The sequence below is a fragment of the Triticum aestivum genome, chromosome 4A (genome assembly GCF_018294505.1).
Source record: "Triticum aestivum cultivar Chinese Spring chromosome 4A, IWGSC CS RefSeq v2.1, whole genome shotgun sequence".
In the NCBI taxonomy this organism is placed as follows: domain Eukaryota; kingdom Viridiplantae; phylum Streptophyta; class Magnoliopsida; order Poales; family Poaceae; genus Triticum; species Triticum aestivum.
This window is the reverse complement of record NC_057803.1, coordinates 75,804,265-75,817,950: the sequence shown is the minus strand read 5'-3', so window position 1 is coordinate 75,817,950 and position 13,686 is coordinate 75,804,265. Positions and strand designations below refer to the sequence as shown.

General features: G+C 46.1%; 2 protein-coding genes across 4 annotated transcripts; one reads left to right on the top strand and one right to left on the bottom strand.

Annotated features, from left to right (window-relative positions):
• Window positions 1–1,958: 1,958 nt before the first annotated feature.
• LOC123085240 (peroxidase A2-like) lies at window positions 1,959–3,489 on the top strand. The gene is made up of 3 exons (XM_044506867.1): window positions 1,959–2,304; window positions 2,398–2,752; window positions 2,874–3,489. Exons 1-3 carry the CDS (start codon window positions 2,074–2,076, stop codon window positions 3,302–3,304), a joined length of 1,017 nt encoding a protein of 338 aa, XP_044362802.1. The 5' UTR covers window positions 1,959–2,073; the 3' UTR covers window positions 3,305–3,489.
• Window positions 3,490–3,862: 373 nt separating this feature from the next.
• LOC123085239 (proline-rich receptor-like protein kinase PERK2) lies at window positions 3,863–13,393 on the bottom strand. 3 transcript variants are annotated; one of them, XM_044506864.1, is made up of 8 exons: window positions 12,832–13,390; window positions 12,247–12,395; window positions 12,115–12,163; window positions 11,280–11,363; window positions 10,388–10,507; window positions 5,146–5,208; window positions 4,551–4,627; window positions 3,863–4,249 (listed from the first exon to the last, which is right to left on the bottom strand). In XM_044506864.1, exons 1-8 carry the CDS (start codon window positions 13,324–13,326, stop codon window positions 4,156–4,158), a joined length of 1,131 nt encoding a protein of 376 aa, XP_044362799.1. In that variant the 5' UTR covers window positions 13,327–13,390; the 3' UTR covers window positions 3,863–4,155. The 3 variants fall into 3 exon arrangements, with proteins under 3 accessions (XP_044362799.1, XP_044362800.1, XP_044362801.1); XM_044506865.1 differs by lacking the exon at window positions 5,146–5,208 and having other exon boundaries at window positions 12,832–13,392; XM_044506866.1 differs by lacking the exons at window positions 3,863–4,249; window positions 4,551–4,627 and having other exon boundaries at window positions 5,146–7,999; window positions 12,832–13,393.
• Window positions 13,394–13,686: the final 293 nt, after the last annotated feature.

The following is a 13,686-nucleotide window of genomic DNA, read 5'->3' as shown; positions in this document are numbered from 1 at the left end:
CTGAACATATGATCTTCCACCAAATAAACCGGCAAGCATCAACTACAAGGAGTAATCAACACTACTAGCAACCTATAGGTATCAATCCCAGACTTAGAGACAAGAATTGGATATAAGAGATGAACTAGGGTTTGAGAGGAGATGGTGCTAGTGAAGATGTTGATGGAGATTGGCCCCCTCCCGATGAGAGGAGCGTTGGTGATGATGATGGTGATGATTTCCCCCTCCTAGAGGGAAGTTTCCCTGGCAGAACAGCTCCGCCGGAGCCCTAGATTGGTTCCGCCAAGGTTCCGCCTCGTGGCGGCGGAGACTCGTCCCGAAAGCTTGCTTATGATTTTTTCCTCAACGAAAGATCCCATATAGCAGAAGATGGGCATCGGAGGGCGACCAGAGGGCCCACGAGGCAGGGGCGCGCCCAGGGGGTAGGGCGCGCCCCCCACCCTCGTGGCTGGTGAGTGGCCCCCCTCTGGTACTTCTTGCACTCAGTATTTTTTATATATTCTGAAAATAACTTTTGTGAAGTTTCAGGACTTTTGGAGCTATGCAGAATAGGTCTCTAATATTTGCTCCTTTTTCAGCCCAAAATCCCAACTGTCGGCATTCTCTCTCTTTATGTAAACCTTGTAAAATAAAAGAAATAAGCATATGCATTGTGACATAATGTGTAATAACAGCTCATAATGCAATAAATATCGATATAAAAGCATGATGCAAAATGGACGTATCATGGTGCGGTAGCGTAGGCCGTGTCTAGCATCTCTGACCTTTAATATGTATGTGGAGTGTACGAACTTATTATGCGAAGAAGAACCATCTATGCGAGCGAGATCCGGCGAGCTGCTGCTTAAATTTCTCGCGCGAAACAACTTTTTTAAAATATTAGGGGTCTGTTTGCGGTTTCTGTTCTGCCGCCGCATTTTTCAGCCTGCATAAGCGCCCCCATGCGACCTGCAAACATAGTTTACGGATCGGCAAAATGCGAGGTCTGCTAGAGTTGCTCTAACAGGGATATAATGTGATAGCTTATAATCCGAACTAAAAAATCTTTGCCGCCACCTAACTGTAAGCATGAGCATCCTAACAAAATAAGAAAAATTGTCCAACAACAATAACTGAATTTGGGATGTCATTAATTGGATGTAGATTTACTGTGCTGCCAACAATAACTTTGTCGAAAAGTACAATCATTTGTTGATAACCTTGTCATTAATCGGCAAAAATTGTTCTTTGCTGGTGTTTTTGTGTGTGTGTGCGCTAGTGTTGGTTGTGTTCATTCTAACTATGTAGAAGCTTGTGTGTGCTTACTGTGCGTGTATGCACTTGATGTTTCATTTTGAGTAAATAAAATCCACCCTTTGTCGAAAAGTACAATCATTTGTTGATCACGCCTGCACTAACTCGATCCTCGGGGAAATTTCCCAGCACACGGTGATGGCCAGCTTCATTTCGATCACGTGTGATCTTTGCTGCAAAGATGTCCTTGCAGATGACATCAAACGATAGAATTTCATCCACCTGAAGTGCATACTTCTATCTGTTGCCTGCAGTGCGCCCCCCTCGTGGTATACAGACTAATTCTCTATCTGGAAAATTCACTCCCTGCATGCATAGACTAATTCAGGAGCTAAGGAGTATCACCAACAATGAGCGTGTCAAAGAAAAGCACCGCCCAACCGCATCATCAACACACAAACGTACTCCCACACGCCTTCTGAGTATACGCTTTTTGGAATAAATAAATTATTATAGGGTTATTAGTTGAGTGTGGACCCAGTGCTAAACCGTATCAGCACATAGTTTATGGTTTTACGGACCCTTTCAACCACAGTGCCAAAACTACCAGATCAACCTCCGCGTTGCGTCCCAAGAGCGAGTCCACTCATATTCTAGGAAGCCTCGCGCTAGCTTTGCTATAAGTACCGCCGTATCGGCATTGCCCGCTCCAAGAATCACAAGCGCAAGCAGAGCAGATCAGCACACCAACAAGCTAGCTAGCGCGACCGAGCAAGCGAAAGAGAGATCGAGATCGAATTGATTGATCTTGTTGGTTCTACTTCTCGGTAGCAAATCAAGATGGCGCCTCCTTCTCCCTTGCCAGCGGCGCTGCTGGCCGTGTGCGCCCTGCTCGCCGCCATGGCGCTCCTCCAGGGCGCGCGGGCGCAGCAGCTGAGCCCGGCCTACTACGACGTGTCGTGCCCGCACGTCTACGACACGGTGCGCCGCGTCATCCAGGCGGCGCGCACCGCCGACCCGCGCATCCTCGCCAGCCTCGTCCGCCTCCAGTTCCACGACTGCTTCGTCAACGTAAGCACCGTCTACCTCCACCGTGCGTGCATGCGCCGCCGCTGCTAGTAGTATATGATTTGAGCTGAAGCTAACGTGCGTGTTCGCGTGCAGGGCTGCGACGGGTCGCTGCTGCTGGACGACGGCCCGGCGATAAACAGCGAGAAGAACGCCGCCCCGAACAACAACTCGGCGCGCGGGTTCCCGGTGGTGGACGACATCAAGGCCGCCCTGGAGAGCGCGTGCCCCGGCGTCGTCTCCTGCGCCGACATCGTCGCACTCGCCGCCGAGGTCTCCGTCGAGCTGGCAGGAGGGCCCTACTGGAGGGTGCTGCTGGGCCGGAGGGACGGCACGACGGCCAACTTCGACGCCGCCGACAACCTCCCCGCCCCCACGGACACCCTCAACGTCCTTCGGCAGAAGTTCGCCGACGTCGGCCTCGACGACACCGATTTCGTCGCCCTCCAAGGTACCACGACGCACTCCATTGCTGATCCACCATCAGCTCCTCGGATCAAACCTCGGTCTCTATATGTTATGACACGACTGGAGCGGTTCAAATGACACGTACGTCTCGCTTCATCTTCCAGGAGCGCACACGATCGGCCGGGCGCAGTGCAGGTTCTTCCAGGAGAGGCTCGACAACTTCGCCGGCACCGGGCAGCCGGACCCGACGCTGGACGGGGCGTACCTGTCCGCCCTGCGACAGAGCTGCCCGGCGGCCGGCGCCGCCGACGCGCGCCTCAACAACCTCGACCCGGCCACGCCGGACGCGTTCGACAACAGCTACTACCACAACCTGCTGCGCAACCGCGGCCTGCTCCGGTCCGACCAGGTGATGCTCTCCGCGCCGGACGGCGCCGCGGCCTCCACGGCGCCCGTCGTCGAGCGGTTCGCCGCCAGCCAGGCCGACTTCTTCCGGAGCTTCGCCACGGCGATGATCAAGATGGGCAACATCGCCCCGCTGACCGGAAGCATGGGGGAGGTCAGGAGGAACTGCAGGGTGGTGAACAGAAGCTGATCGCGCCGGTGCTGTTTGTTGTTCAAAGGAGTGATTCATTTGATTTATTGATTTTCTTTTGAAGGAATTCATTTTTTCACGAATGGTCATTGAAGAGTTTATGTAAAAAAAAATTCGAAATGTTCTGAATAAATGTCCCAACTCTGGGAGAAATAACTTGCACAAAGACAATAACTGTCTCAAAATTTTCTTACGTGTAGTCAGTGAAACCCGCTCAAAGACAATAACTAGTCACCTAGGACGTGCATACGAACTACCTGCCAGCAATATGTTATTTATCCTAGCTAAGCAAGAGAAACTCAAGCATGCTTCGAGTCTAAATCTTCACGTTATTTACGTTGAGCCCATACCCTAGCTAGGCATGCTTCGAGTCTAAATCTTCATGTTTCTGATGGCTGATAACATCTCAATCGTCACATAAAAACAGGTTAATTAGCTGACAGATGACAACTGTAATAACTACTCCCTCCGTAAAGAAATATAAAGGCATTTAGTTTAGATCACTACGCTCTTATATTAGTTTACAGAGGGAGTACATAAAGAGCAGAAATTATACCATGCTAGAGAAATAGTTCAATTGTTGGTCTAGAAAGATTCTCGACACACATTTACATGGAGCAAATGTTCCAAAAAGAAAATGCTAAATTCTCCGGAAGAAAAACATTCCAAGCAAAGATGCAAAGTTTAATGTTGATTATTTGGCGGCTGGAATGAATTCTAAAACAGAGTAACAGTACAACATCTGGAATTGTCTCCGGTTCTACAGATTCTGTAACTTAACATGACAACACAAAGGCAACATGGAAGCCATGGCACTTCCAATCTCATCAGTTGGTTTGTATATAAGTCCATCATGGCTCGCTAGGTGGGGGTGGTGGTGGAGGTAAAAGAAGTGCAAGGCGCTGCTTGTATCTCTCAATCCGGACTTGCCGCTCCTTGCGCAATCTGCCAAACAAAATTACGTTAAAATGAAAGACTAACTCAAAATCCAGCCAAGATCATATTGGCATGCTCACATTTTTGCATGCTTGAGAGCTTGCCAATACAACAAGCTGACAGATCTGAACATGGAAAAAGGCACACCTAATTATCAAACTTAATGACAACTCACCAAAGACAAAAATGATTACATTGGTCACATTTTGAAAAACATTACTGTCTGCACATTATTATTGGCCTAATCTTCTACTGGTGATTGATTCAACCTCTAGTAAAAAGACAGAAGAGGTCTGGGAGAAGTACATACTTGGCACGTATATTTTTTGCACGAGTTACATGCTCCCTCAACAAGTCAGCCACAGTATATTCAGCAGCAGTATCATTCTGCGCAATAAAACATCAAATATAATGGTATCAGTCTAAACACCCCAACTAGTGTTTTTGGTGATAGAAAAATAAGATAAGAGGTAAAATTAACCAAAGCAGGGTAAACATACTGGGTAATAAAAGGTCATAAAACAAGTAAATTCCACCCTAAAGTCGCATTTTAAAATTGATCCTTTATCCATTTGGTCTCAACAAATGAGAAATAATCTACGGAATTTAACATATTTTGGTAAGGTACAACAGATGTGCCCAATCTTGCCAACAGGTAAGGTGTGGAATGTTTAGCTAGATGCTATTTAATGCAATGCTCACCAACCCAATTTAAACCTTCAACATGAGCAAATGAGACACAAGTTTCACTTTCCAGAACAGACAAATAATGGACCCATAATAAGGATTAAAAGCAATCACAAGCAACAGTTAGCATATGCAGGATATAAGGCTTCAAACACTTATATAAACGGAAAAAAAGGTAAAGGGTACGGAATGAATGAAACACTGCTCATCCACATTACATTGGTCAATACTCTGTCCATCGCGTCTCTGGTGCTCAGGGCGTTCCTTTCTTGGGCATATCTCTGCAAATTGTGAGGGGATTAATACTGCCATATATTTCTAGAAGCCTAAGATACAGATTTCTAAAGTGAATGCCAATCAGTCCATGAAAGGAAGGATATATGAGCACAGCAAGCAAGGAAATGTTCAAGGATCTTTGATATGGAGGAAAAAACAGATTTATACATCTCAATGTAATTTCAGGGCGGATCGTCAGCATTTGATTTGGCAACCCAAAATGAATAGGCAACAGGCTCCTAGAGAGAACCAAATCGTGGGGTTCCGGAAAGAAATGAGCTCCTCCAGCACACCACCACCACCACAAAGCTTGGAAGCCATAGCCATCTTTCCTGTGACACCCTACCAATTCATCCCTAGGCCTTTCAACCAGCTTCACAGGAACTTCAGGGTACTGCCCTTCAACCAGCTCATTGATTTCTTCAGGTCTTACATCTATAAAGCTATGCCTTTGATGATAACTTATGAACCAGGTATGGATCAGAATGCTACTCTTTTCTGCAAGAAACTGCAGTTCTTGTTTGTTGCTCATGCTCTGAAAACTACCTGGCCGACACTGGTCCCTCTGAACATAATGGAAGTGGTTAGAGTTGACCAAATGAATTGGAACACTGCCTTTGCTACTCTATCATACTCTGATGAAGCTTGTCATGAATTAGATACCAAACCTGTTGCTACAGATATAGTCTGATAGCCTGGGGAATGATATTGTAATGAGTGACACCACTGCAATGATCTCTGACAGACCCACCGCAAACAAGGGACGCAAGACTAAGATAGTTGCTGAAATTATCACTACCCAGCTTCGTCGTAGTGACCAGGGGAACAAGTACGACGGATTCAAGGCCCCTCCCTGGCAGAGACTCGCACCACCAAAAGCAAAGTCAATCCTAGGATGATCCCAGCTGCTCCAAACCAGGCCAACACCACCTCTGCTGCTGCTCCCATCGCCAAGACGGCGGCGATCCTACCCCGCTTCCAGTACTCCAACACATTGGGACTGTCAGATGTGGGATTCCAGACGAAGAGCTCTCCACTTCCAAGTTGACGGCTGAGCCGCCGGAAGAGACTTCTTCCTCCTCCACTACATAATCATCCATGTCTGGTAAGAAACAATGGAAGGTGCTTGTTTGGAATGTGCGCGGAATAAATTCAGATGATAAGCTACTAGCTATAAGAAACGCCATTTCTATCAGTGGTTGTGATGTAATATGTTTGCAAGAGACCAAGCATATGCACTTTGATTTGAACTTCATCAAGACCTTTGTCCCCGAAAATTCGATAAATTTGCTTCCGTGTGGAATAGTTCAGTCTGTGATGGAGTAACTACTTTCTCTGATATTTTTGCACTGGGTATTGAATTTACTTCTAAGTTATCTGGAAATGTTTGGAAGCTTTTCAATATATATGGCCCATGTCGTGGCGAAGACAGGAATTCTTTCGCTTCTTGGCTTTATGACCTAAACATCCAGAACTCCTCTTGGGCGATTTTAATTTCATAAGATCCGTAAGTAACAGGAATAAACCTGGAGGAGACCTAAATGATATCATGTTATCCAATGACGTAATCCGCAGTCAGGCACTAGTTGAAATTCCCCTAAAAGGGCACTCATTCACCTGGAGCAATATGCAAGAGGATCCCTTGCTGGAACAACTTGATTGGGTTTTCTCTTCGAGTAATTGGACTCTCTCGTATCCAAACACTACGGCGATGGCTCTAGGAAAACCTGTCTCCGATGGGCTCGAAGACCTACGGACACTATCTACCCCAGAGAAGAACATCAGAAGGATTGTCAAAGCCCATCTCCTCACCCTCCTGCGGCACCAAAACGCCTACTGGAAGAAGCGTTGCACTATTCGACGGATTAAATACGGAGAAGAGAACACCAAGCTTTTTCAAGCCTTGGCAACTGAACGGTGCAGAAAAAACACAATTGCATCTCTCAAGCTCCCTGATGGCACTGAAGTGCATGATCATGCTGCCAAAGAGGCTGTCCTTTTCCAAGCCTTTAAACAGCGACTAGGTGAATCATCCCCTCCGGCTATGAAATTTGATTTACCATCCATAATCCAAAAGGTACATGGTTTGGAAACATTGTCTTTTCACACATGAGGAAATTGACGAGGTTGTCAAAAAAATGCCTGCTGATCGCGCTCCTGGACCGGACGGGTTCATTGGCATGTTTCTGAAAACCTGCTGGCACATCATCAGAAACGATTTCTATCAGATGTGTGGTGATTTTTACCATGGAGCCTTCGATCTGAAAAGCATCAATTCGGGATTCATTACTCTTATCCCGAAAACTGGATCGCCTCAAACAACAAATGACTACAGGCCAATTACACTATTGAACTGCTGTTTGAAGATCATTACAAAACTCCTTGCAAATCGACTCCAAAAATTGATACTGAAAATTGTTCATAGGAACCAGTACGGCTTCCTACGCGACCGCAAAATCCAGGAGTACATCTTTCAATGTCAAAACTCTGGAAAAGAAATAGTTCTGTTAAAGCTGGATTTTGCCAAAGCCTTCGATACAATTGAACACTCTGCTATGCTGGAAATTATGAAGAACATGGGCTTCGACGCTCGCTGGCTTGGGTGGATTGAGTGTATCTTCAACTCTGGGACGTCGTCGGTGCTGTTGAATGGCGTGCCCGGCAGACAATTCATCTGTCAACGCAGTGTCCGTCAGGAGGATCCTCTTTCCCCCCTCATTTTCATTCTTGCGGCAGATCTTCTCCAGTCGGCTATCAATGAAGCACATCGGCCCAACATAATTGAACTCCCCATCCCTGCACGAGGATCACCAGATTACCCAGTGATACAGTACGGCGATGACATGATACTTGTCATGCCAGCGTGCCCTACAAAAGCTAGCAAAATGGATTATGCTGATTCCATTGGTCTGAAATTAATTTTCAGAAATCTGTCCTAGTAGCCATCAATACTACTGGAGCTCTGGCTGCTGAATTAGCTCAAATCTTTCGGTGCTCGATCGTTCGATGCCATTCACCTATCTGGGATTGCCAATGGGAACTACAAGACCAACGATGACAGATCTTATGCCAGTGGTGAACAGTGTTGAGAGGCGATTGTCTTCATCGCACCAGCATGCTCTCCGATGGCAGGAAACTTCAGCTCCTGAATTCAGTCCTGACCTCTATGATAATCTACCCAATGTGCACCATTAAATTCCCTCCAAAGCTGATTGAGCACCTCGACAAGATCCGAAGAAGATGTCTTTGGCGTAAGAAAATGGAAAATGGAGAATCATGCAACTTTCTTGCTGCGTGGGGAAATGGAGAATCATGCAACTCTCTTGCTGCGTGGGGCATTGTTTGTCACCCGAAGAAGAAAGGGGCCTTGCCATAATAAATCTTCAGGTGGAAAACACGGGTCTGCTTCTCAAACACCTACACAACTTCTACAACAAAAAGGACGTGCCTTGGGTCGACCTAGTGTGGGCTACGTACTATGCTGACAAGGTCCCTCACGCTTCGGAAATTTACGGCTCGTTCTGGTGGGAAGACATAATGCAGCTGAATGATATTTACAGAGGATCACGAGAGTTCAGATCGGGGATGGATCCACTTCTCTGTTTTGGAACGATTTATGGCCAGACGAGATCATTGGTGATACACACCCCCGAGCATTCTCTAAATAAAATCGAGGACGCCTCTGTGGCAGAATTACTTGGTATTGAGGACATCAGTCAAGGATTCCACCCGCCCCTCTCCGTGGAAGTGTATGAGGAGGTCCAAGACATGCAACTGTTGACTGCCTCGACGTCACCCGATAACGCAACGAGAGACAAATGGGTCTGTACCTGGGGGGAGAGCTTTTCGTCTGCCAAATACTACAAATTCTATTTCAAGGTCATCACAGCCGACAAGGCGTTTGTGTGGATCTGAAAGTTGGCCTGTATAATGAAGCTCAATGTTTTTTGAGTGGCTGATCCTAGCTGACAGAATCAATACGAAAACTTCAATGTGGACGAGAACGTGGACTGTGTCCTATGTGACTCGGGGTCTGAAGAAATGGTGGAGCACTTGTTTTTCACGTGCCCATTCAGCAAGAAGTGTTGGGAAGACCTGCAAATGACCTGGCTCTCAGATGGCAACAGACTAAATTTGATTCATTCCACTAGGGATGGATGGTAAAGCTGCTGCCTTGTGACCATGAGGTCACGGGTTCAAGTCCTGGAAACAGCCTCTTACAGAAATGTAGGGAAAGGCTGCGTACAATAGACCCAAAGTGGTCGGACCCTTCCCCAGACCCTGCGCAAGCGGGAGCTACATGCACTGGGGCTGCCCTTTTTTTTGCTACTAGGGATGGATGGTCGAGACCAATGTTCATGGAGGTTTTCACGACAGCGTGGGGTATATGGAAAGAGAGGAACGGCAAAATTTCCCAACGAATCCCTCCAACTCATAGATCCTGGACCAACAGATTCAAGTTAGACTTTGCCCTCTTAGCCCATAGAGCTAAGCCTAGACTTGGGCCTTTTATTGATTCTTTGATTAGCACCCTTGTGTAGGCGGCATCTTCCCCTTCACTGTTTTCCCTCTTTTAGCCCCCCTTCCCCTATCATCCAACCCATGTCTCCCTCACTCCCTTCTCTGGGATGGGAGATGTAGGTGGATGATGGTAGTGGCTTGTTGTACATGTAATACAGAAATTTAAATACAAGACAGTAGGAGCCTCTCCTACTGTCCTTTACCGCTCAAAAAAAAAAAAAGAATGAATGAAACAAGCCAGAACTGAAACTCCCGCTCTAATCAATTCGAATCCCAAACAAGAAAGTGGAAGGGAACTCTGTACTTGGGTAGAGGAAAATGGATCAAAACATGAATAAATGAAACTATAGCTCCATCAATCCTCTTTTTGACAGAACACAAGACTTGTATCAGAGTATGAAACAAACTGCGCCAATTGACCTACTATTCAGTGGTATTGATAACGAATTAGCAAATACCCTCCCGTCTCTATAAAGGAATGTTTCAGAAAACAGATATTGCTACTGATGGAAGCAAGTTTAACTGTTCAAAAACCTAAAACTGGCTATAGGATTGGGAAAATATAGATGTCATTTACAATCCAGAATTGCCAGGAAAATATTATAACTAAGAGGTATGTCGAATCAACGTAGCAATGTTGTAAAGATGATTTTTACAAGATACCTGCTCTTCTTCTGAAACTTGATTCTCAACATCATTGTCCTTTTCTGACATCCTAGAATCTACAACTGAAGCAGGCAAAGGTCTTGGAAGAAGTGGTGCAACGTTTCCAACAAAGCTTGGCTGAAAACAAAAATGACACAAGTGATAAGAAATTTGAATAAGAAAATACAAATATATAACCTCTGAAAGTAATATGAGGGGAGCCCCAAAACACACAACAATAAATCCAGTCCTACAGTAGGACACAGATATCTATGGATGATCTTTGTGGACAGAAAGTGAAGGTCCTGTTTAACTCAAATCATGTTTTGGTGTACAGAATACATAGATGCAATTAAAGCAAATAAGAGTGAGCATTACCAGGATTAATGAATAATAATTTCAAGAAAATATATGGGTCCTAGAATAAAAATTCCTAGATTTACTTTGACCAATACCCATAGACCAAATTTCCTAACATAAAATTACCTAACTAATAACATGTTTTCTTTCTCAGCGAGCATATAGAATATTTATCTAAGGAAAAAAAAAGGGCAACCTGGTGCATGTAGCTCCCGCTTGCGCAGGGTCCAGGGAAGGGTCCAACCACTTTGGGTCTATAGTACGCGGCCTTTCCCTACATTTCTGTAAGAGGCTGTTTCCAGGACTTGAACCCATGACCTCATGGTCACAAGGCAGCAGCTTTACCACTGCGCCAAGGCTCCCCTTCAATATTTATCTAAGGAAAATCCATAGATTTAATCAAGGAGTCAAAGACAGCATTTTGAAGTGCAAAAACCACCAGAGAGACATCTGAAGCGCGTTCAAACATAAAAGAAGCTGATGCAGAGAATGCCAGAGTAAAGAAAATGTTCAACAAGCAGGAAAGGTGAAAGAATGGAAGTATGCCAACCTGAATTTCATGTGGAACACCATTGCGTAGCCAAGATCGACAAAGAGCATACAAGGATCCTGACTCACTGTCTAACACGTTAACCTTTGGAACAATAAAAAAGATCAGAAGAAATGTCAGTTCTAGTACGATATCGAACTCGCCTATCTAGATGACAAACAAGGAATTGAGAAATTTGATCGACATATACTTGTCCTTCCTGAGCCGAAGGTCTACTTTGTTACGACTCAGGTACTAAGCTTATCTGATTAGTACCTAAACATATAATCTCAGCATCATGACCCCTCATAAAATGAATTAGGAGCTTGCTTAAAATGGAATATTTTTAGATCATTTTTCATCTCGATGGTAAAAAAGACTACACCCCATAAGGTCATATTACCATAGGAACTAAAATAGCATTTCAATAATCAGTACAAAGTGTAAACTCATGTCATGCACACATCTGATGAGAGTCAGAAATTTAAAGGCAACTAAAGATCCATTTGCATTTGCAGTAGTAACTGGACATGTTAAAACTAGTCAAATAGTATAACCATTCTCCTCTTACTAGACCATTAACATAGCACAAATGAGCACAAATATTGCATATGTCAACTCTAATCAGTACAATTACAAATTCCACCCAGGCACCCACCATACATCTTCCGTGCATCACAAATATACAGGTAACTGGAGATCCATTTGCATAATTGCATTTGCAACAGTAACTGGACATGTAAACTAGTCAAAAAGTAGAATCGTTCCCCTTTTACTAGAGTGTTAACCATAGTACAAGATATGACATCTCTCAACTCTATGTGTAAAGAGGAAGTTTTAATAAAGATGGACTTACTTTGCGGTCATTGATCACCACAGTTGAAGCGTTTTCTTTGGTACTTTCTCTGCAATAAATCCAAGTTACAAATTTTCACTTAAAACTTTCAGTCCGAGAGACAAACTATAAGCTTGCAGTTTCGTTATTTACCTTTCCTTTGTGGTGACATGCTCCTGAGGAAATGGAGTAAAAGCTGGAGATGGGGTAACAGCTGGAGATGGAGTAACAACTAGAGATGGAGTAACAGCTGGAGATGGAGTAGCAGCCAGAGATGGAGTAACAGCTGGAACAGCATTAACCTACATTACCCAAAAAACAAATGTTACAAGAGAACCTCACAAATCCTGACAGCATAATTTACAGGTAAGGAATATCCTAATCAACACAATGCCTGAAAGGCCATAAATCAGAACATGAAACAGCACTGTGTAAAATCAAATAACATGTGCTCAGACAACAAGATACTATGATTTCCTTTCTCCGATGATTTCACAGTCTATAAATCACCAGCGCCTGACCATTCACAAGGCGGCCCTATCTCAACAACAATACTTCATCAGATTGCCAAAATGAGTGCAGTAAACCTCAATCTGCGTATGAAACCCTAGCCGCATTACCGACTAGGCATTCAGTCGGCGAGATCCAAAAGCCTCAGGGTGAGAATTAAGGGAAGGGTCGAGGTTTAGTATAATTCCCTTCCAGTCGAAGCCCAGAAACTAAAAAATAGCCATTCACCTTGAGCTGAGGATGCGGGGCTATTGGAACCCCTCGGGGAGGGTGTTCTGGGCGCGGGGTCACGCCCGCCACCACCGCCCAAGGCACCGCTGCGTAGGACCGCTGCTGCGCTGGCGCCTGGGGCTGCTGAGACGTTGCTGTGACGGGGACAGCGACGGCGTGGGCGTGGGCGCGCGGGTACGCAACGCCGACGTGGGGGGCGCGGCGATGGTTCGCCGCGGCGGCGGCGGCGGCGGGGATGGTGGACGATGTGCCGACGGGGTAGAGGATGCCGTGCGCGGGGGAGGGGTGGCTAGGGTTAGGGTTCAATGGGCGGCCGGTGAAGAGCGGCGACGGGGTCGGGGTCGAGTTGGCGGCACGCTGCGGCGCGGCGGAGGTGGCGAGGAAGGCGCGCGGCAGGGGCTGCGGGGCGGTGGCCGGAGGAGGAGGGGGCGTGGCGGTAGGCGGGGGCGCAGTGGTGGTGGGTGGTGGCCGCTGTGGTGGTGGGGACGACATGGCGCTGACTCGCGAGGATCGAGAGACAGGGGTTTGGTGGGGTCTCCGCTTTGAAAAATGGCTTTGAAAACTGACACGCGCCTCTCGGCTGGGGATTTTATTTCGAAATTTTTGGGCTGGGCGGGGGCGGGCCGCTTTGCGGCGCTGGGCGGCGCGGCCGAATGTTCTGTAGCTATTTCTTCTCAAGAAAAAAAAAAGACAGAAGCTTCTCTTCGGTAAAATAAAAAGGAATTGGTTGGTCCATTTGTGAAGCCCGCACGTTCTAACAGCGTCAAAGAAACAGTACAAGCTGACTGCTGACGTGTTACCGAGAGCGTAAAATAAAAAGGAACTGGTTGGTCAATTTGTGAAGCCTTCGAT